Raw genomic sequence first — 25885 nt, forward strand, 5'->3', positions numbered from 1 at the left:
GGATGTTCAGTATGTTCTTGATGTTACTTGGAAGATTCATTGTTTGTGGCGTTAATGAGCTGGGATTGGCTCCAGCTCCCAGCTGTGCTGACCTGGATAAAGGACGTAAAAGATGGATGGCTTGTAACGCTCGGCCTGTAAAGGTTAGCAGCGATGCTTTTGAGCTAATTACTTTGTGTTACACTTGTGGCGATAGTTCTTTGGCGTTAGTAAACTAAATTGAATTGCAGTAAATATTACAAGGGGTTTAAAATGAGTTTAAAATGAACTCACGGTCGAGATGAGGAGGCTGCTATGCTCGACGATATTAATATTAACGATATTAAATCTCCCGCCGACAGCAGGAGGCTGTGCCGCCTTCACGGACCATCGGAAAAGTTTCAACTGCGAGGAAACAAACGACGAATATACCTTGTCCCAGTGACAATGTTTCCCACCTCAGAGATTCGTTATAGTGGTTATTTTGTAGAACTTTGACTTTATATACATTTATTTCTAAATAAAACCGTGAATAAAAACAGTAGTTAGATAATACAGGGTTTATCAGAAATACGTACTCATCAAACCTATAGCCCTGAAGTGTTCCAGAGGCTGGTGACCACACAAAATGAATAATAGAAATAGAAATCTGTCAACAACAAAAAAAAAAAAAATCACAGCGAAAAGTTTAATATCAACGAACTTTGCCAATGAAAAATAAGAACCCCGAGTTAATTCATCTAATAGAGCAGAATACATAATAGTACATGGACGATTAATAAAACCAATAATTGAATCCATTTTATTTCTGACCTTTACCCAGACACTGTTACTGCTTGAACACAGATACAACTAATATGAGTAAACTGGATACTAGAGGGTAATCCTGCCTGGCCTTTCTGACATTAAATTACCCTCAGATGGCAATGTGAGTGTGTGTGGTGTCTGTGATGGTGTTTTTTATAGGGTGAATCCTAGCCTCGGCCGTAGTGAGGTGGGATTGCTAGGATGAATACACAGTCCATAATTTATTTTTAGATCAATTGAAGTCTTTTAGATGAATTAATAATAACACCTAACCCCCCCACGTTTTTTAGTAAGTTTAGTTTTATATATAATTCTTGGATTTATATTCTGTTCATTCAGGAAAAAATAAAAAGATAATCAATTGTCATTAAAGAGACTTTTAAAATATATTTTACTTATATATATTTCAAAAGCTTTTTTTATTATTATTATTATCATTATTATTATTGTTGTTGTTGTTGTTGTTGTTGTTGACAATTGTGTTTTTGTTGGTGATGGTGCTGTTGGGTTTTGTTAAATGACAGCAGTTGTTGTTGTCCCTCTATTGTGGTGGACCTCTATTGTGAAATCCTCCCGGAAGTGAACGCGCTGAATGGCAGCAGGTGAACCTCTCCGTCGTCTCCGGGTTTCTCCGTTTCTCCGCTCGCCCTGTGGCTGAACCGCGGAGGTGTGTTACCGTCAGGTCCGCCGGTGAAGCTCGGCGGCTCGGTGCCGGTCCCCCTGCAGCGGACAGCACCTGCAGGTTATCGAGCCGCAGCCGGAGTCCCGGTCGGGCCACAGCCTGCTGCTGTATCTGGCTGGTGAGTGAACTTTTCGTCCAGCGTCGTGCAGCGGCGGAGTGTGTAAACACAGCTGAGTAATGCAGCACGGGTTGGGACCGATGAGCACATCTGCCCCTCCGACGTTTAGATTTCCCCTGAACTGTGAGCTGCTCGGGTTTCGTCTCCGCGGAGATAACTTCATCCTGCGGACAGGTGCTGCTAGCTAGCTGCACCTTGCCTGCACCACGCTAGCTTCTCACATTTGCTGCAGAAATCACAGGTTTGCCTTAAAAATGCAGCCTTATATCAAAACCTTTGAAGATTTGATGTAAGGACGAATTATGACATGTTGGACTGCAGTGTTGACTGATGAAACTGCAAGTAGATGGCTTGTTTCTGTAGTTTAATAGCTGTTATAGTTAGTGTTATTCAAGTTTGACTTGTTTCCAGTTTGACAAATGGCATCGCTAGCATTCTTTGGAAATAAGAGATACACTTTAAACTGTAATGAGACTGATGTAGGAAACCAAACCTTGTTTTATGTTGCTTATTAGTGGCTGAAAATAACCAGCAAATTTATGAAGACACTTAAATGTGTTTATTCTCGATATCATAGTACAATAATTACAGGAGTTATCACAGTACCAACCAAGGCCATGTCAACTGAAGGTATAGATTTGATTTACAACCCCAGTTATTGCATTTTGTTTTAAAAGTACAAAAACAGAACTGTATTTCTCTTGCACTGTGCTATTCACACTTTTGTCTCATTCAGTGGAACTAGTCATGAAACTTATAAGTGTTATATTTCTAGCTTTTGTTACCCCAAGGAACAAGTGTGACTGTGCAGCCAGTCACTGACTTGTAATGCATATTTAACCTAAATGTGTTGCTTGTCTCCAAGGCCTACAGCATGGCTCTGTCATTCCTTGTGGTCTTAGCTGCTACCTTGATTCTTATCAGACCCGAAACACCTGTCACTAAGGTAAAAAAAAAAAAGAAAAGCTGCTCTGTAGCCAAACAGCTTTTATCTGCTTCAGGTTATGCTGATTAGTTAATTTCTGCATGCTGCTTTTTTTTGCAGGCCCTGCATCAGAACTCACTTGAGTGCTGCAGCGAGAAGCAGAGAACCAACAACACATGTTCAAATGACACCCACTGTGAACCAGGTAACGTGAGTGACGTGCTCTGAGCGACTGTGATTTTAAGGTTTAATTTGATTTTCAGAAGTGTAAATGAAAGAATGTTCTTATCTCACGAGTGCAGAACAGTTTCTGAGTATGTAATATCTGAATACACACTGTTAAATTAAGGGGGTGTAGCAGTTTATTTGCACAGCAGGTTTATGTTATTTGAAAGAAACAGTCATTTGTGGAAGTGTGAGTGGCGTTACCTAAACCCTGGCGTCGTTCTCTGTCCACTTCCAAACAGCCTTTGGTGTCGATCAGTGATGAAGCAAACTTGACTCAGACACCGTATGTGACGAGAGTCGGGACTGATGGCTCCTTGCAGCAGACATTTGTGTGCGAATGACTACCTGTCACTGGTTTAAGATAATACTTTATTCATTCCTCTTTTAGAAACTCAGTTGTTGCAGCAGCTCAAAAATGCACAAAGATCTTGAAAAAAAATAAGAAATTAATATGAAAATATTTAGTATTGATATTTAATATTTTCAAATATTGCAATACTAAAATATTTATATGTTTTAACATTTTAAAATGTCACCATAGTAACTTCATCAAAGCATTTAGACCTCAGCCAATTTAAAATATATATGACGCACAAGAAATGAGGACATTTGTGTTTGGTAGAATATTTCTTTATTTACAACGTATCTTTGCAGTAACTCTCATACTGTTGGAAAGTCTCATTAGTTCCCCTTTCAAATTGTGCCACATTTTTTAGGAACATCTTTTTGTGAGCAGCAGAGGATGTGAGTTGCACCCATGAAAATCTCTCTAGATCTTCTGTGGCAAAGCCAAACAGCGTTTCTTCGCTATTTACTCTTGTTACGTGAATTGGTTGATTGAAGTCTGATGAAAGAAGGCTCACAGCCTGTGGGATCGGATCAGATTATCCAGTGTGTTTATGTTCTACTCTGGCATGATCTGCACACCCAAGCTGACCCCCCTTACTGTGCTCAAAGTTGTTGAGGTCAGGACTGCTGGCAGGCCACGGATACCACAATCTGAAAATGAGTCAGTAGCAATAGCAAAGGTTTGGAAAGTCTTTCAGGAGACTCAGCTCTTCTACTCATCAAACACAGATCTGTTTTTTCATTAATATATTATTTTCACTGGAAATAACATGCCTTCCACAGATAAGCTTTATTGCAAGTAAAGCATTTTTACAATAGAGAAATAATCCACCAGACACAAAACACAAAAAATGATTTATGTCTGTGTCACCCGGAAAGCGTAGGAATGTGTTGCGGCGATGCCAAATAAGTAGTTGTGTGAAGGTGGTCTTAAAAAAAAAAGTCAAAGTTTATCAAGTTAATCACGCGAGGAATCCACAGTGTCTGAAAACAAAGGGAGGCGATGGAAGAGAAGAGCTGCCTTTGTGCAGAGCCTGCTCAATTTGTAATGCAGAGCCGGACATCCAGAAAAACAGGTTGGACCGAATGAGGCTTCTGTGCTGCATGACTGGGAAAAAAACTGTTTCCACTCAGCAACTGCTGCTTATTGCACTGAGAAAAAGAAAAGGTTGTATCAAGAAATCTTCATGTACAGGTTAAATGATGTGAGAATTGTCCAAAAGAAGTGAAAATCACTGATTTAGAATCTATGAAATAGTTTGGTGACCTGTTAAAAAGTATTATTTTATTCCATTCATTTTTGAAACGGCTATAGATTGGATACATTTTATATTCTGTAACATGTGTGTGTGTGTGTGTGTGTGTGTGTGTGTGTGTGTGTGTGTGTGTGTGTGTGTGTGTGTGTGTGTGTGTGTGTGTGTGTGTGTGTGTGTGTAGTGAATTTTAGAAATATTGTTTTTTTTAAAAGGGAAGCTTGATTTTGTTCTGCTTAAATGAACTTCTTTTCATATTTAATGCTGGACGGTATCTGAGGAGAGAACAGTATGAAATATATCCTTCTGTTCGATTCCTCAGGATGCTTCATGCGAGTCCTTGAGAACAGCAACACTGTCTGCATATTCTGTGACTCTGCAGCCGTAGATCTGGAGAACATCACAGTCTGCACCTACAGTAAGGACGTGAGGTGTTTTTCAAGGGAGGAATCTTCACATTTTGGGTTGTTTGTTGACTTTAGGCTGTTCTGTTCTCTGCAGACTACACAGTGGAGCGTAAAAATCACACAACAGTGACCACTGTTGTTCCAAAAATAGGTAAGGGATGTGCATTGATACGCTTTGTTTTATATATTGCCTGTATTGACTGTAAATTTACTCTTAGCTGTGAGGGAATTGTATCCAGCACCTAGTTGGAAAAAGGGATATTACTAGATGGAGGGAACACACCACTGACTGTATAACTCACTTTTTAAGTAAAAACAATGTTTCTCTGTTTGTGTTAAAAGGTTAAATGACAGCAGGTTGTTCTCCAGACTACTTGGACCTTATTTCCTGTGCTATTTTTGTGCAGGAGGCCCAGGTGTGGCAGCTTCTCTCCTCTTGGGAACACTGTTGATCAGCCTGTTCCTGATTCTTTCCGTTGCCTCCTTTTTCTACCTCAAACGCTCAAATCGGCTCCCAGGCATCTTCTACCGTCGCAACAAAGGTGAGCGCTCAAGCGCCTGTGAAGAGGTGGTTGGAAAACAAAGTGGGAAGCTGCTGTTACACCCGTCAAATCTTTTAGAATAAAACCTGAAAGTGCTTGAGGGAAAAACAAATGTTGCTTTGGTTTGATCTGTTTCACTTTGAAATGTAACATAGATCTGTGCACTTTTGCAGCCTTTATATTCCAGCCAAGCGAGACAGTAAGTCAGTCTTATTGTTTTTCACTGTCACACACATTTTGATCATTGTGAAATGTAACACATTTGATGTTAATATTGGTTTCTTTGCCTCCCCTTATAGGCTGTCATGATTCCCTCTTCATCAGGTAACATTATTTCTCTGTAAACAGCCTTCTTATTAAAAAAGAAAGAAACTGTTGAGGAAAAGATGAAAAACTTGTGACCTTGCTGAATATGTTACATCATTGCTTTGAGTGATTCCAGCATTGAGTCTTGCAGATTTGAGGTGAAGGTTGATGCTGGAATCAAATAACTTGCCCACATCATAATCTCTCTGAATTGAAGCCGTTCGTTCAATAAAAGAAGGGAAACAGAGCAAAAATAAAGCACAAGGTCAGCTCAGATGTGTCAGGAGTGATTTTCTTTGCATGTCTCTTCTTGTGAGCCTCACAGGCTGTGATTTCTTTAATTTTGTGTTTCTCTGTTTGAAGTGAGGAAGCCGAGATATGTCAGAAGGGAGCGGCCCTCCGCTGCATCAACACTACACAGCGCCACCATTCCCACAACGGCCACTACTCAAGTTTATAACGTGTAGGAAGAAGAAGAGGAGGAGGAGGAGAGGAAGCTCAGGAACAATGTTTCTCCTTCTGTGAAGTTTCAAAGATGTGAAGGAAACCGCTGACGGTTTTTTTTAGCGTGGCCAAAAGGTAAACATAGCTGCTTTTGCTGTATCTTCATAACTCGGGTTGCTACTTTTTCCCCCGTGTGTTCAGATCTGTGTCCAGTCAGGAACCCGCCAGTCCTCCTCGCGCTGTGACCTATCAGGGCAGGTTGAGTCTGAAATGACACTGACGTGCATGAGGGGCCAAGTTTCGGCGCGTGTTTGTAACTTTAAACATTATTTTGCGTGAAAGTCACTCATCTCTCTGGATCTCTCTTCGGTTTTGAAATAGAATCTGACAGTAAGCGATATTTCCATGTGCTGATGGTGTGGATTCACTCCCAAAGATTCAATGAGGTGTTTCAGAATGAAAGAAGTAACTGTTGGAGGAGAAGTTTGATAGATTTGGATAAAAAGAGCAATCTCACACTCATGCCTGTGAGGAAATTAGTAAGCGAGAGCGAGAAGATGGTTACCGTCGTGTAGATTTAACACTGACATGGGACCGAGGAAAGAAACGGTCTCTCTGGGCCTGTGCAGCGGTCAGACGATGTTCTTCTCCATCAACTAGTTTGGGGTCATGTTTTTGTTTTCTAAAGCTCCATATTGAGCTGGATGATTAACACGCAGGTGTTGAGTGAATCTATTAGAAAACTAAATAACTTCTCAAATTAAAAGTCTTTTGGTATTTCACACATCGCTATTTTATATATTAGAAGCTTAGATCTGCTAAGAATCTCGTGTTGTTTGGGTTTTTAATCCATAAACTTCACCCAAGCTTGCATATCTTCTATCTGGAAGTTGAAATGTTCCTCTGAAGTGGAGACACATTGAGCCAGTGCTGTTGGCACCGAGTGACAGCCCAGCAATGTTTCATTATTGATTGAGTTATCGGGATGTTTTTAGACTTATTTATTTGTATTTTGTAAATGACTGTGCACTGAGGAGGTCTGGTGGACGAGGAGGTTTTGAATATTATTACTGGTTTCACGGTTGTGTTTTGTACATCGTATTTATTTTGTGACCGCCCGTCAAGAATGTATTTGAAATTGTTGCATTCCTCATACAGACCAACTTAAAGCTTTTGTTTTTAGTTGCAACCTTGAAATCTCAACATTTTCTCCCACTAAGTTGATTTTAAATTACAGCTGCTTTTCCTGTTAAACTTTAAATTATTGTATCCTTGTGCACTTTAATCATCTGAGGGTTTTAAAGAAATCCTCCAGTCGGCGTTTTGCCCAAAGGTGTGATTGAGATGGATTCTGTGGTGTCGATGGCAACAGAGCTGTTGCATTATTAAGATTACTTGACTACTAAAACCTTTGCCAAATCTCAGAAGAAAGTGGCTCCTACTGTGTGCCATTACTGTCGTACCTGTGCCATGAGCTTTAAATGCATCCAGCAGGCATTTATTCATGATGTATGTCTCTGACTCTTTTTTTCTTTCATTGCTATTCAGTGGCCTTTACTGTATTTGTAATCTTAAAGCTTATCCGACCTTTGACCATGTTTCTGTTGTTTAATATTTTGACAACACTGCAATTGTGAAAGGAAGTGATTTTTATTTTGTGTATATGTCGGCGTAGTCTGAAGTGAAGCTCATAAAGAAGCAGTCGTTCCATGTGTTCCTCTTTGCAGATTCCCATCAGCTGAGTACATGTACATAGTGAGTTTTTATACAAATGACATATTGTTTTTGTACGTATTCTAGTTTCAGTGCCGGAAGGAAAGTTCACATCTATGTATTGTTTGCAAAAATAAAGCACCTTTCCATAATTCTGTCATTGTACAGCATTTTGCTTGATGCTTTTTACAGCCTCAGTATTGAAATCTATAGGTATTGTTTTCATAGCTGTTATCCTCTGACCTTGTACTGTCCCTGATCTCTCCACATCACCACATTAAGACCCGACATCTTTCATGTCTTTCCTTTCAACACCAGGTGTGACATTTGTCTGCCTCTCCTTTTAGTGCTGGATGGGGTCCAGAGTTTATTTTAGGAAGACGCCACATTTTATTAGTCACGGGACTTAAATTTGTCATCTGAAATGTATACACACACACACACACACACACACACACACACACACACACACACTTACACATTCTCCCATAGAAGAGTAAAGTTCATCAGATTTTCCTTCTTTAACTAACTTGAAGAACACAAAGTAATATAAAGGACTAATGTTTTACAAACTTAACAAAAATTATTTTCCAATTATATCTGAACTGAACACAAACTCTAAAATATGTCCTAGTTTAATCCTGTCTAATTTTTGTCCTGATTTTTTTTTAATCATTGATATTCTGAAATAGTGTACCTGCTTTTTATGAAGACATTTCAAATGATGTACAGCAAACTAAAATAATTTATAGATACATATTTGAATAATAAAATGTCTTATTTTTACTCTATGAACTAAATGAGAAAAAGTTTTTCACGTAAGATCATAATGAAGCCATGTATTTAACTTTATTACTGTTATTTACAGTATTTTGTATATTGCGGAGCAGAAATGTCACACCTCTCAGGCAGGAAGGACGTTAGCACGGGCAGCTACATGTGACCAGACATACTACTCTATTTATAACAACCGGGTGCAAGTGCCCAGTCCGACATACACAAGGACAGATGGACATCATAGCTGAAATGTCCCTGGAAAAAGTAGGAACACCTTACCACTGGAGGATTTGTACCTCTGCAGCAGGTAGGCTGTAGTTTACTCTACTGAAAGCCAAATGCAGAGATCAGCCATGTTTATGATTATACTGTCTTCACATTGAGCCAAGTGTGAATGAACAAGACCTTTGATGACTTTGGCATACAGCAGTGGCATTTTTGAACTACGTCTGCTTTGTCAATGATGGAAAAGTGACCATCAGAAGATTTTACTTTGTGGCTACACTGCTCTACATAGTGTGCTGATGAAATTCAAAACAAGCTGCATGTGAAAGAGTTAGTTCAATGGCATGCTGCAAGTTTTGGAAAACATCTGAATCTACATCTTGTACTAATTCACTGTAAGATCTGCAACTTACCTATCACTAAATCAAAACAACCTTAGGAGTAGGCATTAGGCAGACAGCTGATTTTTCCATATCAGATCACATAACTTGTTTTCTGAGCGCGGGGCCAGTGCGTATTTTGGGGTCTGTCATGGAGCTCACCACGGCTCCTTGTTATTCTCTAAGCTCTCGCTCGGTTCTGAAGGGTGATCTGATGAATGTCAGCTTTCTGCACAACCGTGTCCTAATGACAGGAGATTACAAACAAGTGTTAAGCCTCAAATACACCCGTTCTATATTTAGCTCATATCTGTTTAGGTGACAGATGGAACTCTGGAAGGATAACATGGATGGAGCCAACGGCTACCTTCGTCATTTTGCATGAAAATGGCTGATCTGTATTTATCGTTCTATCTTTTTTCCTCCGTTTTCCAGATTGAAGAATATGCAAGAGAGCCAAAAATGGATGACTTAGATCACAGCATTCACATTTCAGAGTATGACTGGAGCAGTTTCTGTGAGGACAGTGAGGAGTGCGCCTCGCTGCAGCCCTCTCTGGCCTGCCCCGACGACTCCGGCCTCAGCGATTCAGAAGATTCAGGAAACTTTGGTTTAGAGTCAGGCACAGGCGTGCAGGACGCGCAGCAGAGCCCGGACGTAAACAGCAGCAGAGGTGATAGTAACCACAGCGAGAAACAAGAGAGCCGCGCCATCAGCGCAGCCAGTTCAAAGCAGAGCGGTGAAGCGGACGTTAAAGACGAGGCTGAATTATGTCTCAAAGTGGTGCATGCTATGACTGAAGAAGAACAGAACACTGACAATGCAGCAAACACTCTGCAAACTGTGAATTTTCAGAGTGGAGGAGAATCGCAGGAGGTGAATAAAAATAGGAATGTGCAAACAGAGAGCGACCTTGAACATACCAAAGAACCTGACCCACTTTCGAACCAAACGGGACTCCGTGTGAATGAGCTGCTCGCCGCTGACAGAGATGTGAGCGAGGCTGGGAGCAATTTCCCTCGAAGCGTGGAGAAGGAGCGCTGGTTTGTGACAGTGAATGAAAATCCTACAAGGAAGCGAGAGCGTGCCCCCTCAATGAAAAAAAAACGAAGACAAAAAAAACCCTGTGATGGAAGTCGTGCACGCAGCCCCAAACAGCAAAAAGCCTTTGAGAATGAGGAGGAAGCAAATGAAGAATCCGAGGAAGAGAAAAATGTACAATTAATGAAAGACTTAGCAAAAACATCAGAAGCACATCAAAGCTATCAAATAAACTCTGAAAGTATTCAGGCACAAGTCACTTCAGATCCCTCACAACTGGTTGAGACATGTAATGAAGAAGAAAATGTGTCAGAAAAACTGTTGATCATAGATCCAACCAAAGAATATATGCTGCTGTCACAGACTGACGGAAATGACCATGAATCAGGCAGTTCAGTTTCCACATTTAGACCTCCGCAGCTGGAACGATGGGAGTCGGACGATCTGGATGACAGTGCTGAGTTCCTCTCCATCCACAGTTATGACTCTGAAAGCTACCTGTCAGCCGCTGAGTCGGTGGAGGAACATCAAGCCCCGACTGAGAGAATCCAGCTGTTGCGCAGCTCATCGTGGCCAACATCTGACAGCCGTCAGCTGTTCAGAGTGTCTGAGGATGCCGATACACCGGACCCACAAATGTATTCCTGCGTGGCAGAAACCAAACCTGAAGGCCGCGAGCGCGGCGGTGCTGAGTCGTCCCTGACCTTTCCGTCTGCTGGTGAAAGAGCTCCCAAAATGTCAGCTGAGAACTCCACATGCAGTGGCATCACACACAACGCGGCGCTCTGCATGACCCCGGACACATGTGCACCTCAAAGCCATCAAAAGGCCCCTTCAGAGGCTGATTTCTCTTATGGAGATCAGCTCAGCTCCTCCCCTGTCCCCAGTTTAACAGTAACACCCTGCTCTACCGCCGACAGCCCCGAACGCTACGCCCAAGCTGCAGGCCACATTCGACCAGTGTACGCCATTTCTGCCTTCTGGGATGAGATGGAAAAGCTGACGATAAATGACATTCTGCATCTCAAAATGGGAAGAAGCACACCGACCAGAGAAAGCCATCAATCAGCGAGTCAGCAGGCCGATGCTTCTCTGAGAGGTCCCGCCTCTCCGGACGAAGCGGCGGAGTGCAGTCTGTCTGACAGCGGTCTGATGGACGCGTCTGACACCGCAGACTCGGACTACTTCACACAGCCCGACGACTCCAAGCCGGATCGCTCCAGCTGTGAGTTCTCCACCTCTGACTTTGAAGAGGAGTACTGGCAGTTTCTCGGTGCCAGTCGGAACCCCAGTCCTGACCCTTGCGGTAAAACGCAGGACGCCGACCCGTCTGTCCTCCCGCATGAGGACGAGTCTGCCGGCTCCGAGGGGAAGCAGACGCCTGTGCCTTCAGAGGACTCTGCAGGACAGTGGCTCCACCATCAGGAGAGCCACTATTTGATTGAACCAGCAGAGACAAGACGGATAATGAAGAGCAAAAGTATGCACAATGTCCACGCTCTCAATACAGACAGTTTATCACGGCCGTCCTTCGGCAGTAATGAGGAGAGTCTTTTTCTCAGCAGACGTCTGTCTCTGGATGAAAATGTGGCTCTGAATGTCAGTGACAGCTTGCAGACACTGGATTCGATGTCGTATTTTGCCAGCACAGACTTACTGGATGCCTGTTACCAAATATCCTTCCCAGAGGTGTTTGAATATTTTTTCAAAGAGGACAAAGCAAGCGCTGCATCCCAGTGCGTGAAGGTCTATGATCCAGAGGAAATCTCAGTGGCTCCCATCTTTGACTCGCCTCTTTCTACTCTATGTGCTGAAACGTCATCTTCCTCTCTTGGCTGCGACAAAGAACAACCCATCCCCATATTTTCTTCTTCTCATCCAACTGTCAGAGATCTCACATTCCCCAAACTGCACTATGCCTTCTTCAGTTCGAACTGCGATGGAGTGGAGGAGATTTCTCCGATGAGATTCATGTCTCAGCCTTATCTCCAGGCTGATCCACATGCGCCTTGCCATTGGAAGAGTTTCCTGGCGATAAGGAAGATTCATTTCCACGACAAAGGAAGCATCTGGTGCGGGAGGTCAGGAGTTTGGATGTTTCCAGCTGGAGAGGAGAAGATCTTGATTAGAGAAGAGGATCCAACAGGGAAGGAGCTCAGTGAGGGAGGAGTCGGTCCAGCTTCTTCTCTGCTCTTCAAAGAGCTAAAAGAGCAGCAGAGTATCTTGGAAACCATACAGACAAGTCAGTATAAGCTACAAAAAAAAAAAAAAAACTTAGCTAAAATCACTTTCATGTCACTTATTAGTTTGATCTTTTTGCCATTTCCAGAACGAGAGGGCCTCTTCTCCACACTCAAGCAATCGGACATGTGTTTAGTCTGCATTGCCTTTGCATCCTGGGTGCTGAAATCCTCCGACCCAGAGGCTGCTGATGCCTGGAAAGCAGGTAGGAGGCCGCTGTTTGTTTTTATCTGCTGTCACGGAAACATAGTGCACGATACAACATCGACAAGCCAACAAGATATGGCAAGGTCCTAAAAGCATATTTTCATTATAAACTTCGACATCAAGACACAAAAGCATCAAGGTCCCTTTGATTGGTGGTTGAAGTCGTCTCTGGACCACTATGCTTATCTCACAGTTTAGCCACAGTGTATTGAGATTCAACATGCAATTACAGACAAATTTCAGCTTTTACTTCAAATTGAACCAATTGTATGTTTTTCAGTCACATTTCCAGTAAACACGGTTAAAGATGAAGCTCATTGTTCAGGCTGCTATGAGGGCTTGTTTAGCCCATGTAACAGCAGCTGATCACTCATCAATTTGTATTTTCATCTCCTTCTGGTCTAAAATCAGAAGTCTTTGGGTGTGGATGTGAGCAGGCTCAGCGCGACCAGAAGAAAAACTTCCTAAATTTTATCACTTATTAGAAACACTTTCTAAAGAAAATAGTTTAATAAGGGTCACCAAAGAAAAGTCAATTATTGGACTGTACGGACAAAAGAAAAGGTCTCTTTTCATCATTTATCCTTAGCGATGCCTCCAAGCCATACATAATCCTCATCGTTTCACACTTGATTCGTGTTGAATTATTTCAGCATATAGTCATACAAAGGTTTTACAAGGACATTTGATGTCTTCAGGGACCTAAATTATTGTGCACGAGGAGTAAAATGTTGCAGCTTAAAGACTAACCTTTCTGAAATCCTGTCCAGCTCTGCTCGCCAATGTGAGCGCTCTGTCGGCCATCCAGTATCTACGGCAGTACGTGAAAAAGAAGACGACGAATCCTCTTCAAGATGAGCGCTGATGTGTTCATCACCATGGGTCATTTCCAGAAAATTTCACTTGGGTCCATTCATAAAACCTTACCCGTTATCTGTATTCATGTTTGTAGTTTCTGTGAATGTGTCTGAACTGAAGTTACAAGATGGAGAAACACAAAAAAGGGTCATCGAGGTTGGAGGACATCCCCACTGCTGACACAGTTAAGCCCCAGAGCAAATCTCCACATGCAAACTCCATACATGTCATCCTTAAAAATACACTTCAAAACACAAGTATCTTCATTTCAAGACCTCTGCTAATGGACCATAATGTACTGTGCCTTCCACAGGTTTTATTTAAATGTCCTGCTGTTGCCGCCATGCTTCAGCGTCAGAGCAGCTTGTAGCTTTTAACAGGTGAAAAAAATGCATGTCGGGTGCCTTTTGGAGAAGATGTAGACGAGACAAACGGCAGAGGAGGCGTCATGTTGTAGATGTTGGGCTTGCTTGTATGTTAGCCAAAAAGAAACAGAGGAAAAAAATGGTATGTGAAGTATGTGATAGCTGCAGCTGCGATGGAAAGAAGCACCGAAAGCAGTGATTCCCAACCTGTTTACCTTTTTTTTTTTTTTTTTTTATGTACTTGTCATCGAACATATCCGTCCTATACTTACACCCCTGCAACACTTACATTTATGTCCGAGTATGTGCTACATGATGTGACAGCAATGCGGCAGGAAAAACACAGAAGCATTTCAAACTTGATGAGACAAACAGGCTGTGCAGGTTTAGAACTATTTTACTGATCAGACTCGCTCAAAGAGTCCACAGCTCATGAACTCGGCATGTCGATATAACATCAGAACTCAGCATCAGCACACATACCAACAGCACTGTGGAGTTGAAAAAGCTTAAATTGAATGAAAATGACAGATTAGTTGTAGATTTTTGTTTCCTCTCGCTTCATACTTCATCAGGAACTTGATGAAATGGTATGATATCCATGTTGGGAACCAATGTTTTAAAAGGCTTGTACAGTCAAGAGACCAGCAAAAGATCTGCTGTGATGATGCAAAAACTCAATCTAAAAACGGTTAGTAGCGTGAAAACACTGACATGTAGAATTCCTGAATTTTTTTTTGTTGCCATTATGTTAATGGATGTCAGACTTTCTCATTGGACAGAACAATGTACATGTTGCTGACTTTGTGCTGCTAAGTTATTTAATCCAATAAAACAAGAAATGTGGCTTTTTTTCTTTGTCCAAGATAATGAGTTCGAAAGCAGGAGCAAGAGCAGGACTCCTCGTGCATCGGCATCCCACACAAACCAATAAAGTCGAATCCAACAGCGTTGTCCTTTAACCTGGGCGTGTCAACACTCGTCACGCTCGGACAGGTTAAAACACGCCCAGGTGTGACTTCCAGATATCTGTATCCTGATGCTTTTCGAACCACTTTCAGAAGCTGTGCAAGTCTCGATTTGTTCGCAAAGATACTGCAGTAAATTCAACATGCAGTCCGAACAAGGCAGACCATTCATGGTGAACTTTCCACCAATGGAACATCACTCTAGCTTTGTTATTTATATAATAAAGATGAAATAAGAAAAGAAAGTAACTCCTCCCCTCTTCAACTGCAGAGCTTCAGGAAGCACAAGAGACCAGAGGGTGTCAATGCAGAAATATTTATTGAAATAAATATGCCATGGATACACTTTCATACTATTATCACATAAATACTGAATTTAGGCAGTTTGTGAAATCTTGGTTAAAGTGTTTTTAGATCGAGTTTATATTCAATTAGATCATTAAAACAACGTAAATACACATTTTGGATAAAACTTCGTCTTTAGCGACACATCGTGGTCCAATTAATAATGTTCCATCCTTATAATACTATGCTGTTTTTAGCTTATTGTTTACTGCTGAATCGGGGGTCAAGTGTCCACACCTACTGACATATCAATAGCATTCATTCAGATAGAATATTGTGACCATGTAATATTTACAGTCTCAAAAAATGAGTGAATAAAAGCTTCGGTTATACTGTGAAAAGATATTCCGAAATATAAAACTTTTAAGATTTAATCAAATATTTAGCAGATTTAGGATCCAACCTCGATTATGCTTCCAAAGTCTAAACACCACAATGCAACTTGCTACTCTAGTTCAGTGGAAAGAGGAGACTGAGAGTCATGCTAGGTCGTTACAATCATCCACACACTGATTTAAATGTCATTCTGTACAAGGAAATCTTTCTGAAATCATTAGAGGGGATTTTCAAATCAACACCAAAGTCGGTCTGTTTTCATATCCTTTATAAGAGTTGTACTTTAGCAAATTCATGAGACTGAATACGAAACTTCTCAACAACCAGTTCGAGAAAACGTATGACTTTGAATCTCCCATCGGCGGGCAGCACCGCTCCTCATTCGGACAATAAAACTAGTATAAATCTTTAAGGTGATATGAAAAACTCAGACGGACTTCGACAGTCCCGGTAAGTGCTGAACAAGGAATGCACATAAAGTTCCACAATTATTTTCTAAAATATATTAAAACAAATAAAATGACACACAAAATATTTTCTTACAGTTTCAAAAGTACACAGTATTGAGTATAGCTGTGGGGGTTCGGGGCATGCACCACCTGGGAATCAAGATGGCTTGTCACCTTCTTTCTTCAGGCGGCTAAAACAACAAAAAGGCGAGTCAAGACTTTGTGGAATGTTTCACCTGCGCTGTGTTCACACAACGTCTGTTCATGCAGTGTCCACGTGTATAGAAACAAACTGGATTTTTGATTATATATCAATGATGTGAAGTAGAAAACTCCCCAAAAAGACAGTTTGCAGTGTAACTGCTCACCTGTAGTAATCCTCCTGGCTGGGCAGAGGGCCTCCATGCAGGTGATGCCCATGCAGCCACTGCTGCTCCATCGCCATCCTCTGCAGCTCTGCGGACTGGGCGTGCATGGCCTGCAGCTGGTGAGCGGCCGACATCTGAGGAATTGGACCCTGTAGCTCTCGTGGATACGCAGCGCCTATGAAAAGCACCAAGATGAGACCGGCTGGGTTGACTTCAGAGAGGCGATCCGATGGTCTGCGGTCACATCAGGAGCGGAGATTACAAACCAAACAGCGGATGGCGCAGCATCTCATGATCGTGAGGAAGTTCGCTGAGTAGAGGGTTGGGAATGGGACCTCCGGGGAAAGGGAATCGGGCCAGACGCGGCCCCGTGGCGAGGGGGTCCACCAGAGGATGTGGGCTTGAACCTGCGAGGAGAAATTAGACTTGTGGTGAATTTGGGCTTTTTCTCAGAGCATCGGGAGAATCACTGCTCAGTAAGTGGCTCACCCTGGCCCAGGGGGTCCTGCTGGTGGAGGTGGAGGTGGGAGTGTATGTGAGAGTGTTGGTGATGATGCGGCGTCACGTTGAGCATCTGGAGCCTGGTGGCGGGATCGGTCGCCACGGAGGCCATCCTCTCGGCGTGCAGCCGCTCCGCGGTGAGGCGCTCGGCGTAGCTCAGCTCCGGGCGCAGCTGAGGTCCCGCCAGCGCCATCCTCTCCCGCTCCAGGTGGTTCAGCCCCGGGTGGAAGGGCGCGAAGGGGTGGGGGGGCCCGGGTATGTGGGGAAGACCCAACGCCCCGTGTCGGGCGAAGTGCTCCATGGGATTGGCCGAAGGGTGCAGGGTCTCCAGGTCCGGAGGTTTGACCTCGAAGCCCGGCTTCATTCTTTCGCGGAGCTCCCGCTCGCGGAGGTTCCTCAGCTCGCGCTCCCTCAGGCTGGGCTCGGCGGCGTACAGGCCGGGCATGTGGTACGCCAGCAGCGGGTCGCCGGGGCTCAGGGACACGTAGAACGGGTGGTTGCGGTTGGTGGGCGACATGACGTGGGGCCGGGCGTATTCGCTCAGGGTTCGCAGGGCGGGCGTGTCGGGCCCGATGTAGGGCGGCACGGCGGCGACCGTCGTGGGCGGCTGCTCGAAGGAGGGGCGCCCGTGGCCTTGAGCCGCCATCTGCACTTCACTCATGCGACTGTCGTGGGAGGAGGTGGAGGCTCTCTGGAAGCACAGACGGGGTGTGAGGCGACACGGATTACCATGCAGAGGTTGGGAATTAGAAGGAAAAAAACATGTTGCACTCACGGCGTTTCTGTCCGCCTCCCGTTCGCGCTCTCGCTCCCGGTCTTTTTCGCGCTCGCGCTCTTGTCGGGCGCTGAGCTCGGCCTCCCTTCTCGACTTCTCCACAGCCTCCTCCCTCTTCTTGGCCAGCTTGGAGGACGACAGAGGAGTGAAGAAAAGGTCCGTCCTCGCGCACGAGTTGTAACCACGATCCAAATGTTTGATAAACCTGAGAGGAAAAGCAGATGTAACGTTCATGAGCCATATCCGCCTTATTCACACATAACCACACCGTGATTCATCCGAGGAGCTTTTATATGATACAAACAAAACACAACAAGCAAATATTCACAACCCTGCCATGCACTTGGTGAAACATCATCACAATCCACAATCCAGTGTTCTAAGAATGACGTTGAACGTACCGCGCAGACTGGCTGGCGTGACTCGCGATGTTGACGACGGTGGGCTCTGGAGACGGGCTCCGGGGTGGAGAGGGGGGGCTCTGCGGCTCCTCCACCTCATCCACCGGCTCTTCTTTGATCTGAATCTGTGACCCCGTCGCCGAGCCGCCGGGCGAGGGTCTGAGAGGGAGCGGCGGGAAGGACGACTGCAGGCTCGGGACGGGGCCCATGGCGGAGGGCGCTAAAGCGGCGGGAGGGTGGGAGGAGGTCATGCTTTTTCCGGGATGTGTCTGCACCTGAGAGATCACTGGAAGCTGAGCGGGGAGGGCCTGCCCTGGCAGGGGATGCGGCATGAGCTGCAGCGGGGGAGGGGGGGCGCCCGGGGGGTGCTGGTTGGGCAGGGAGTTGAGTGGCTTCAGAGCAGGAGGAGGGGGCAGGTTTGCAGGCATCTGGGGGAAAGGTGCAGCGGGTTGGTGCGGCAGCTGTTTGTGGGAGGGTGGGATGGGGGTGGTGGGAGGGGGCTTGATCTGGGGGCCCGACAGAGGAGGCTGTGGGAGCGGTGCCTCCCGGAACAGGGGTGAGGGACGCTGCGGGGCCTGAGTCGGGGGGCCATGTGGCTGCAGGGGCTGTGCGGCGCTGAGCGCAGGAGGGACCTGAAACGCCGGGGAAAGGGAGGAATCCGGACCCAGGGCCGAGGGGAGCGGAGGAGGGGGGGGGCCGGGCAGCGAGTGAGAGACGGGCTGCGCTTGGCCGCTCGGAGCCGATGCGGCGGCTGACTGAGCGGCAGCCGGTTGAGGGACGTCTGGAGAGGAAGGAGGGGTACTCTGCGCGGGATCGGCGGCCGGCATGCTTTGTACTGGCTGAGGGGGAACGGGGGCAGCAGGAGCGGAGGCCTGTGGGACCGGCGTGTCGGCCGACACCGCCGCGGGGGCAGCGGGCTCCGAAGGGACGCCGTTCGGCTGGGCCGATGAGTCCGAGTCGCTCTCGTTGCCCTGCTGAGGGCTGGGAATGCTGGGAGACGAGCTGCGGTTGTCCTGATCGATGTCTTTGGTGTCGCTGCTGCCATCGTCTTGAGCGCTGCGGCTTTCTGAAGAGCTTTCCTCCTCCACCTCCGCCTCTCCCTCTGACCGGGAGCCCTGTGGATCCTGAGGGAAAACACTAAACGTGACCATTTGATACTTAAAATTCAATCAGTATTTCGGAAAACATGACTTTTGTCTCAATTTGGAGACCGTTTGTATCGACTTTCACAAACTCTATAATATATCACAACCATCTTTATGCAATAACAAAATGGATGAAGGTCACACATGTATTTATGTTTAAGTTACTCACCTGGGTCTTTGGCCTTTTAGGTGTAACCTTTTCAGGCTCGTCAGGTTCCTGAGCAGGAGTCTCCCGAACACGTTTCGATGTCTTTGGCAACGTCACCTCTTCTTTTATCTTCTGCAGAAACAGCAGTAATGATGTTTAAACACAATCTGACAATCAGAATCCCTAAAACTCCATAGGCTGTGAATATAAGACCTGCATGGCAGATATGAAATGTCCTCACCCGGCTTACCTTGTCCTTGTTCGTTTTCTTCGTGGAGTCGTTCTTACTATCCACAGATGACGATCTCAAAGAACTTGAGATGGGTCCGCTGGGAGACGGGTTGCTGGACTGCCGATCCTCACTGGTCGGGGAGCCTGTGAGTCTCCTGTGGCCACTTCTTAAAGACGACAACTGCTTTAAAGAGGAAAATGAAATCACCCGCAAAGCGAGGCCAATGAGTCGACGCATACAGAACTACATCCAGAGAACTTTAAGAAAGCTGTTCCATCTCTCCTTGCAATCGTAAAATAGTCATATTTTTAAGGCCAGATTTTACAGTTTGCTTATGAGGACTATAAGAATAATGGTAAATGAATTGTTAGTGGTGATCTTTGAGGCTTACAGGTGCTCTGCTGCGCCGTGTCCTCATGCCGTGCTTGCTGTTCACCTCTTCTTCTGCTTTAACGGGTTTAAACATGAACGAACCGCTTGCAGATTTGGAAGCGGGCGGAAGACATCCATGCTTGTTTTCATACGTGCGACACGTTGTGCACAGCAGAGGGTTGTGCCGTCCGCCCTGGTGCCAATCTTTTGAATCTGTTGAAGGAAAAAATGGTCCAAGTTCTGTAATGGATTCCAAGTGCCATCGCTACTAAAACCTTTGACAGAAAAAGCTTTTCTCACTGAACGGGACCCAACACAAACACTCACTTGTTGTCCCGCAGTGGCTGCAGCTCTTTACGTCCTGCTCGCTGTCTTCACTGTCGAGGTCATCCTCGCTGGCAGAGCTGGCGTCCACTGTGCAAAACAAAACGGGATTGAGTCAAATATCACTCTCCTAATCCTTCATTTAGCAGACAGCATCGCTTTGAGCCACACGGGGAGGAGCTCACCTGAATAATTTCGAGAAGGCGGGTTTACGGGAGCGGCCGCAGATCGAGTCTTTGCTTTCCGAGATGACGGCTGCCGGCGCTGCTGCCGGTAAGCTCTCGTGCCAGCAGCCTCTGGAGTTTTCTTCCAGTGGTAGTAAAACGTGATCAGCTCTCCCTGATATTCACAACAAAGACATTCAGGAATAGCACTGTGGATAAAAGTCACTGTATGTGTTGCAGTTTTTTTTTTTCGGTGTGGAAAAAAAACAAAGTATATTTACAGTCTTCTTGCTTGGGAGGAAATCTTTTCGAATGCGGAAGAAATTCTTTCCATATTGTCTCAGTCCTTTGATGAAGCGTTTCTGTGAGAGACGGGTCCCATAAAAGGACATTCAAGCAGGTCAAGTAGAGTTACTATCACTGTATGCTGAGGCATCTATCATCTGAGTACATTAACCTTTCACTACAATAAGAGAAATCGAGTTTTTTTTTTTTTTAAATGGAAACCGATGAAGCTATTTAAAGAAAATACAGATCTATCTGCACCGCTGAAGGGACGAAAACTGTGAACATCAAGGAAAACCATCCACAGAAGTTTAATACAAACAGATGCTTGCTCACCACATCATCCTCCGACCAACATTTTTCAATAAGTTTCGGGAGAGGCTTTTTCACCAGACGCTGGAGAGCTTTTGCAGCATCGTAGTGACTCGCGTGGAGCTGAAAATGAGAAACAACATTATACCTTTGAACATCTAAGGCATGATATTGTTGTCTGTCACATCTGATGTGTAAATGACAGTTGAGATTTGAGCTCTGTACCATGTTGAGAGCGTTGAGGGTGGTATCGTCACGGGACGCTGCCAAACATCCATCCTCCGTGGAGCCGCCGTCGCACATACCTGCAAACGCTGCCATGCTCCTAAAAAGAAAGAAAAAAAAAACAGGTTTAGATGGAGTGAAATAAATACGGAGGGAGCAATTCTCTTTAAACGTTTGGCAGAAGACATTCCCGTTTGTCCTAATGCCCTTTCTCATTTAAAGCCGCCTCACTTGCATGATCAGCAAGGACAGTTTGCAAAAAAAACAAAAGAACAAAAAAAAACAGTGACACACTGAAGGAAGTTATTTATCATCAGTGTAATTCAATTCATAAAGTAGGTTTAAGCACAATAGAAATCAAAAGCTGGTTTGTTTTACATGCACTTCCTCCTTGTGTGGGACTTTCAAATGATTGTTCTAAAAAAGAGGAAGTAATACTAGTTATTTTAGGGGTTTATCCGTTGTACAGCAAAAGGCATTTTTTTTTACAGTTTACCATTCCAGAAGTAAAATGGAAAATAAACTGTTATGTTGTTGGGTAATATTATAACGGATGCCCATAAATTTTATTTGATGACATTAACAAAAATATATTTTTGTAAACTTGGCATAGTAATAAAGAGAGAACAAAAGTATGCAGATATGTGTACATTGACTCAAAGTATGCGCCGGCACCGACCTGGCGGCTCTCAGGTACATGAGGAGGTCACAGTCATTGACCCCGGGCGTCCACATGAGCTCCTCGCTCTCCGTCTGCGTCTGTGAAGCAGGTGGAGGCCGTGGCTGCAGCTCGGGAAGCTTCGCCTGCGGCAAAAAGCAAAGCTGTAAACAAAGCAGCTGTGTGCCTCATAATCACCTTTTCAAGACTCCTTCAAACGAGGTTAGAAACCTTTGTTTACATTCTGGGAGCAAACTGACAGCAGAAACTAAATCTAACAAAACATCTGCTCAGGTTTCTGGTTAAATAAATGTTTTTATTAAAGCATATTTTCACTTAAGATGCTCACAGGAAATGCGTCAGATTCAATTTAACATTTATAAGTGTGTTTACACCCTGCATTCCAGAAAATTTCCTTTTTGGAAAAATAGGCCCTCGTGGGTTTTATTATACCTCAGGGGAAAATACTTCCGAGCTTGCAAATGCTATCGTAACTCTTTGGTAACCAACATGAATAAAGTTAGGCTCTGGCTTAGAAAGAAAAGACTATACATCCGAATAGTTCATATGTTAATACTTACAATGTTTAGTTGAGCAGGAGTATTACAGAATCCTACAAACTTTTCAAGTAATGTAATAAGGCATCAAAGCTAATGCCAAACCCGGAGTGTTTATTTATACCTTAAAACAACAAACTTTGTCAAAACTGTAACAGGGCCAAGTTGTCACTGAGCATCTCAATAACAATAAATGTAAATTTCAGCAGCTAAATTACAAAAATTACTTGTGCATGAATTCAACTTCTTCAATGTGTAAGCATTCCAGTTTTCTTTCTCACTTTAAAATGAACTCAGTAGCACAGTAGTCACAGTGTATCTACTCATTGTTTTAAATGACTTAATCTTCCACAGCTGATCATCTGCAAATTCAATTCTTTATTGGTTTTCAGAAACTGGGTCACAGTTCTGTTCTTAGTGTTTAAAAGGACGGAAAAGTGGCACATGACCCACTAATTCACCATGTCTGATCATTGCCATTGATCTGAATTGTGCCTGATGTGTTTCATACCCAGACATCTCAGCTTTGCTTCCTCACTGGAAGAGGACACGTAAAGAAATGCAGCTCGAGATGTCCTAAGCTGGAGCAAAATTTAGAAGTCATCACTAAGTGACAGTACCACCGATTTTGTTGGCAATTTACAAGTGAAAAAATAGGAGCAATTAGAAACCTGTGAAAATAATGACGACTGAATGGTAGCTCAATTCCCTCTGCCTGTTTTTCCCCTCTGCCTGCTGAAACCTTTCTGAAAGTATGAAACTGTACCTGATGACTCGGCCCCACTCTGATCTCGCCCTGGGTGCTGTTCAAGCTCCTGCAAACAAACAGACATGTTGACCATCACGAGCTTTCAGGTAAACCGTGCACATTGAGTCCCCCTGCTGCATATTTAACGGATGATTAACACCGTGCTTCGTGCACACAGACATATGATCAATATGTGCATGACTTGTGAAGGCAGCCTCCTCCTCCTCCTCCTCCTTCCTGCACACAGATTTCGGCAGCAGGAGAACAACATCCCGCCCCTCCGCCTCCGAGAGCCAATCTCCGCCGTGACCCGCGACGTTTCCTTATATTACATGAATGAAATCCGACGCTCGGGCGACCGCAAAACGCTGTCAATCAATCACACGCGAGCTGCTAATTTTTACGGTCACCATTACGAGAACAGTGTGTGCTACTTCACAGATCCCAAAGTGCTGACAGCAAAAACACAAGCTGGCTAACCTCAGTGCGCAATCCACATTAAACCCCGCGCTAGCATGCAACACTACGCGATCTGACCCGTGCAAATACGCGTCAAACCCGACGAGGATTTAGCAGCCGCGCGATTAAACACGACTTCCCGACGACAATTAATGTCAATCCGACTTTAAAGTCAGTATGAAAATACACATTTGCATGTTATAAATATTGCAGGGGGAGAGGAGGGAAAAAGCGAGCAAGCAGCGGCTAGCTGCTAACGAGACAGTCCCAGCGTTATTTGGCTACTAGCTTGTTAGCCAGACACGAACTTCGTGACCACTGACACTCCGATAAACCCACACGAAAACCTTCCCGAATGTCGCCGAAAAGCCCCGGAACGCGCCGACAAGACGCACAAAAGTCCGAGCAAACCGCGAAGCAGGACGGCGGGGAAGTTACCTCCGCGGGCTGAACAGGTCGTCCATGTCGAGGGATGTTTGGATGTGGCTTGTTGACACTACGCAGCGCAGTGGGCGATACACACACACACACACACCCGCGCGCGCACGCACGCGCGCACACACACACACCAAGTATGCGAATCCCCTATTACATGGCTATTCAAAATGGAGGCGGCGTAAGTGGAGGGACTCGCTCTGTGCGTGTTTTCTCTCTCTCTCTCTCTCTCTCTCTCTCTCTCTCTCTCTCTCTCTCTCTCTCTCTCTCTCTCTCTCTCTCTCTCTCTCTCTCTCTCTCTCTCTCTCTCTCTCGCTCTTTCTCTCTGGAGCAATGACCTCAGCAGCCACAGCTAAGCCTTCAAAGTTGTCTGGGTGTACATAACTGAGCATGTGCCGCGGATCAGCAGCTGATGAGCCCGGAGAGCCGCCGCCTCCTCCTCCTCCTCCTCCTCCTCCTCCTCCTCCGCCGCCGCCGCTGCACAGGCGGCCATGAATCAAACAACATCCCCCCGCGCGCAGCGCCGCGCCTCGCCTCGCCGCGCCGCGCGCTCCGCTGCGGATATTAGACATGTTATGTAAGGCTGCACATTGACCAGCACAGAAACAATCCCACACGCGCTCCTTTTACTCAGTGCTTTCGATGTATTTCGCAATCCAGTTGATTCATGTCTTTAGAACAGGATTACATGAGAATTAATATGCCATAATCAACAGTGACGCAAATAGATGTAATTAACAGTGTAATTAAACAAGTGATAATTTGATATTTTATTTTTTTCCTGGCTTTATAAATATTGTTGCACAGCTGATGTGGTATTCTATTAATAGACACAACATTGATGATTTTTGATCAATAATGTTATTATGAACTATTGATTCAAGCACAGTTCTGTCTACAGAGCCACATTATTGACATAAAAAAGGTTGTCAGCTGGATAGACTATATTGCCAAATGTCTGCTTGCCTACACATGCAGGCAGTGTCCAGGAAACAATACCTATATGAACTCCCATTTAGTCCATCCTTTGCCATGCTTGTAGGAAGGCTTTCTGCAAGGTTTAAAAGTGTTTTCATGTGAATTTCAGACTTAAGGGCATTAAAGAGGTGAGACACTGATGGCCCATCTGCAGCATATTCTCTGTAATTTATCCTGAAGATGTTATATCAAGTTGATGGCATGATCCATGTTTTCAAGGCCCTTGCTTTGTGCACTGGTGAGCAGTCATGGTGAAACAGGAAGGGGCCATCTCCAAACTGTTCTCACAAAGCTGGGAGCATGAACTTGTCCAAAAGCTGAAGCGTTCAGAATTCCTTTCTCTGAAACGGAGAGGCCGAGCTGAAGTTCCCCTAGAAAACCTCACACCATCAAAATTTACACTCAGTACAGTCAGACAAGTACTGTTCTCCTGATCCACACTCGTCCATCAGATAGCCAGATGGTGCTCGATAGGTCACTCCAGAGAACAAGTCTCCACAGTTCAAGAGTCCAGAGGCGTTGTTCTTTACACCGCTGCATCCGACGCTTTGCATTGCACTTCGTGAAGTAAGGCTGCGATGCAGCTGCACGGCCTGAAACTCTCCATGAAGCTCTCCATGCACTGTTCTGAGCTCATCTGGACATCACATGAAGTTCTGAGGTCTGTTGACTGCAGAAAGTTAGTTGGTGACCTCCGTGCACGAAGTGCCACAGCATTGTCTGACCCTGCTCTACTCTTAATAGTGCAGAACTTTTAATCACTGTACCACACTGGAATGCACTGAGCTTGTGAGAGCAACCAATTTTATCACAAATGTTTATAGAATTAGTCTGCTGGCCTGCGTGCTTGAGTT

The 25885-nt window shown here is 44.7% G+C and overlaps 2 protein-coding genes across 6 annotated transcripts; one reads left to right on the top strand and one right to left on the bottom strand.

The window, feature by feature from the left end:
* The first annotated feature begins 1372 nt into the window (after positions 1 to 1372).
* c5h1orf159 (chromosome 5 C1orf159 homolog) lies at positions 1373 to 7904 on the top strand. Its single transcript, XM_030092822.1, has 9 exons — positions 1373 to 1586; positions 2452 to 2532; positions 2632 to 2716; positions 4663 to 4758; positions 4842 to 4898; positions 5155 to 5289; positions 5463 to 5488; positions 5589 to 5613; positions 5959 to 7904. The coding sequence occupies exons 2-9, from the start codon at positions 2461 to 2463 to the stop codon at positions 6060 to 6062; spliced, it is 600 nt and encodes a 199-aa protein (XP_029948682.1). The 5' UTR covers positions 1373 to 1586; positions 2452 to 2460; the 3' UTR covers positions 6063 to 7904.
* A 7212-nt stretch (positions 7905 to 15116) lies between these two features.
* On the bottom strand, positions 15117 to 24289 carry rereb (arginine-glutamic acid dipeptide (RE) repeats b). 5 transcript variants are annotated; one of them, XM_030091530.1, is made up of 17 exons: positions 24057 to 24285; positions 23178 to 23226; positions 21876 to 22000; positions 21197 to 21296; positions 20996 to 21094; positions 20656 to 20736; positions 20396 to 20549; positions 20214 to 20300; positions 19906 to 20099; positions 19524 to 19694; positions 19304 to 19414; positions 17990 to 19113; positions 17589 to 17793; positions 16802 to 17504; positions 16579 to 16719; positions 16313 to 16487; positions 15117 to 16135 (listed from the first exon to the last, which is right to left on the bottom strand). In XM_030091530.1, exons 1-17 carry the CDS (start codon positions 24080 to 24082, stop codon positions 16102 to 16104), a joined length of 3579 nt encoding a protein of 1192 aa, XP_029947390.1. In that variant the 5' UTR covers positions 24083 to 24285; the 3' UTR covers positions 15117 to 16101. The 5 variants fall into 5 exon arrangements, with proteins under 5 accessions (XP_029947390.1, XP_029947389.1, XP_029947387.1 ...); XM_030091529.1 differs by having other exon boundaries at positions 19524 to 19697; XM_030091527.1 differs by having other exon boundaries at positions 16802 to 17793; positions 24057 to 24289.
* Between the last annotated feature and the right edge of the window lie 1596 nt (positions 24290 to 25885).

This window comes from Salarias fasciatus, chromosome 5 (assembly GCF_902148845.1).
Source record: "Salarias fasciatus chromosome 5, fSalaFa1.1, whole genome shotgun sequence".
Lineage (NCBI taxonomy): Eukaryota > Metazoa > Chordata > Actinopteri > Blenniiformes > Blenniidae > Salarias > Salarias fasciatus.

Coding starts and splice junctions, on each gene's coding strand:
- c5h1orf159 (XM_030092822.1), top strand. CDS start 2,461: ATGGCTCTGTCATTCCTTGTGGTCTTAGCTGCTACCTTGATTCTTATC. Junction 2,533..2,631: donor CCGAAACACCTGTCACTAAG/GTAAAAAAAAAA, acceptor TTTTTTTTGCAG/GCCCTGCATCAGAACTCACT. Junction 4,899..5,154: donor CACTGTTGTTCCAAAAATAG/GTAAGGGATGTG, acceptor ATTTTTGTGCAG/GAGGCCCAGGTGTGGCAGCT.
- rereb (XM_030091526.1), bottom strand. CDS start 24,082: ATGGACGACCTGTTCAGCCCGCGGAG. Junction 21,297..21,875: donor ATGTACCTGAGAGCCGCCAG/GTCGGTGCCGGC, acceptor CTTTCTTTTTAG/GAGCATGGCAGCGTTTGCAG. Junction 16,136..16,312: donor AGCCAGGAGGATTACTACAG/GTGAGCAGTTAC, acceptor TTGTTGTTTTAG/CCGCCTGAAGAAAGAAGGTG.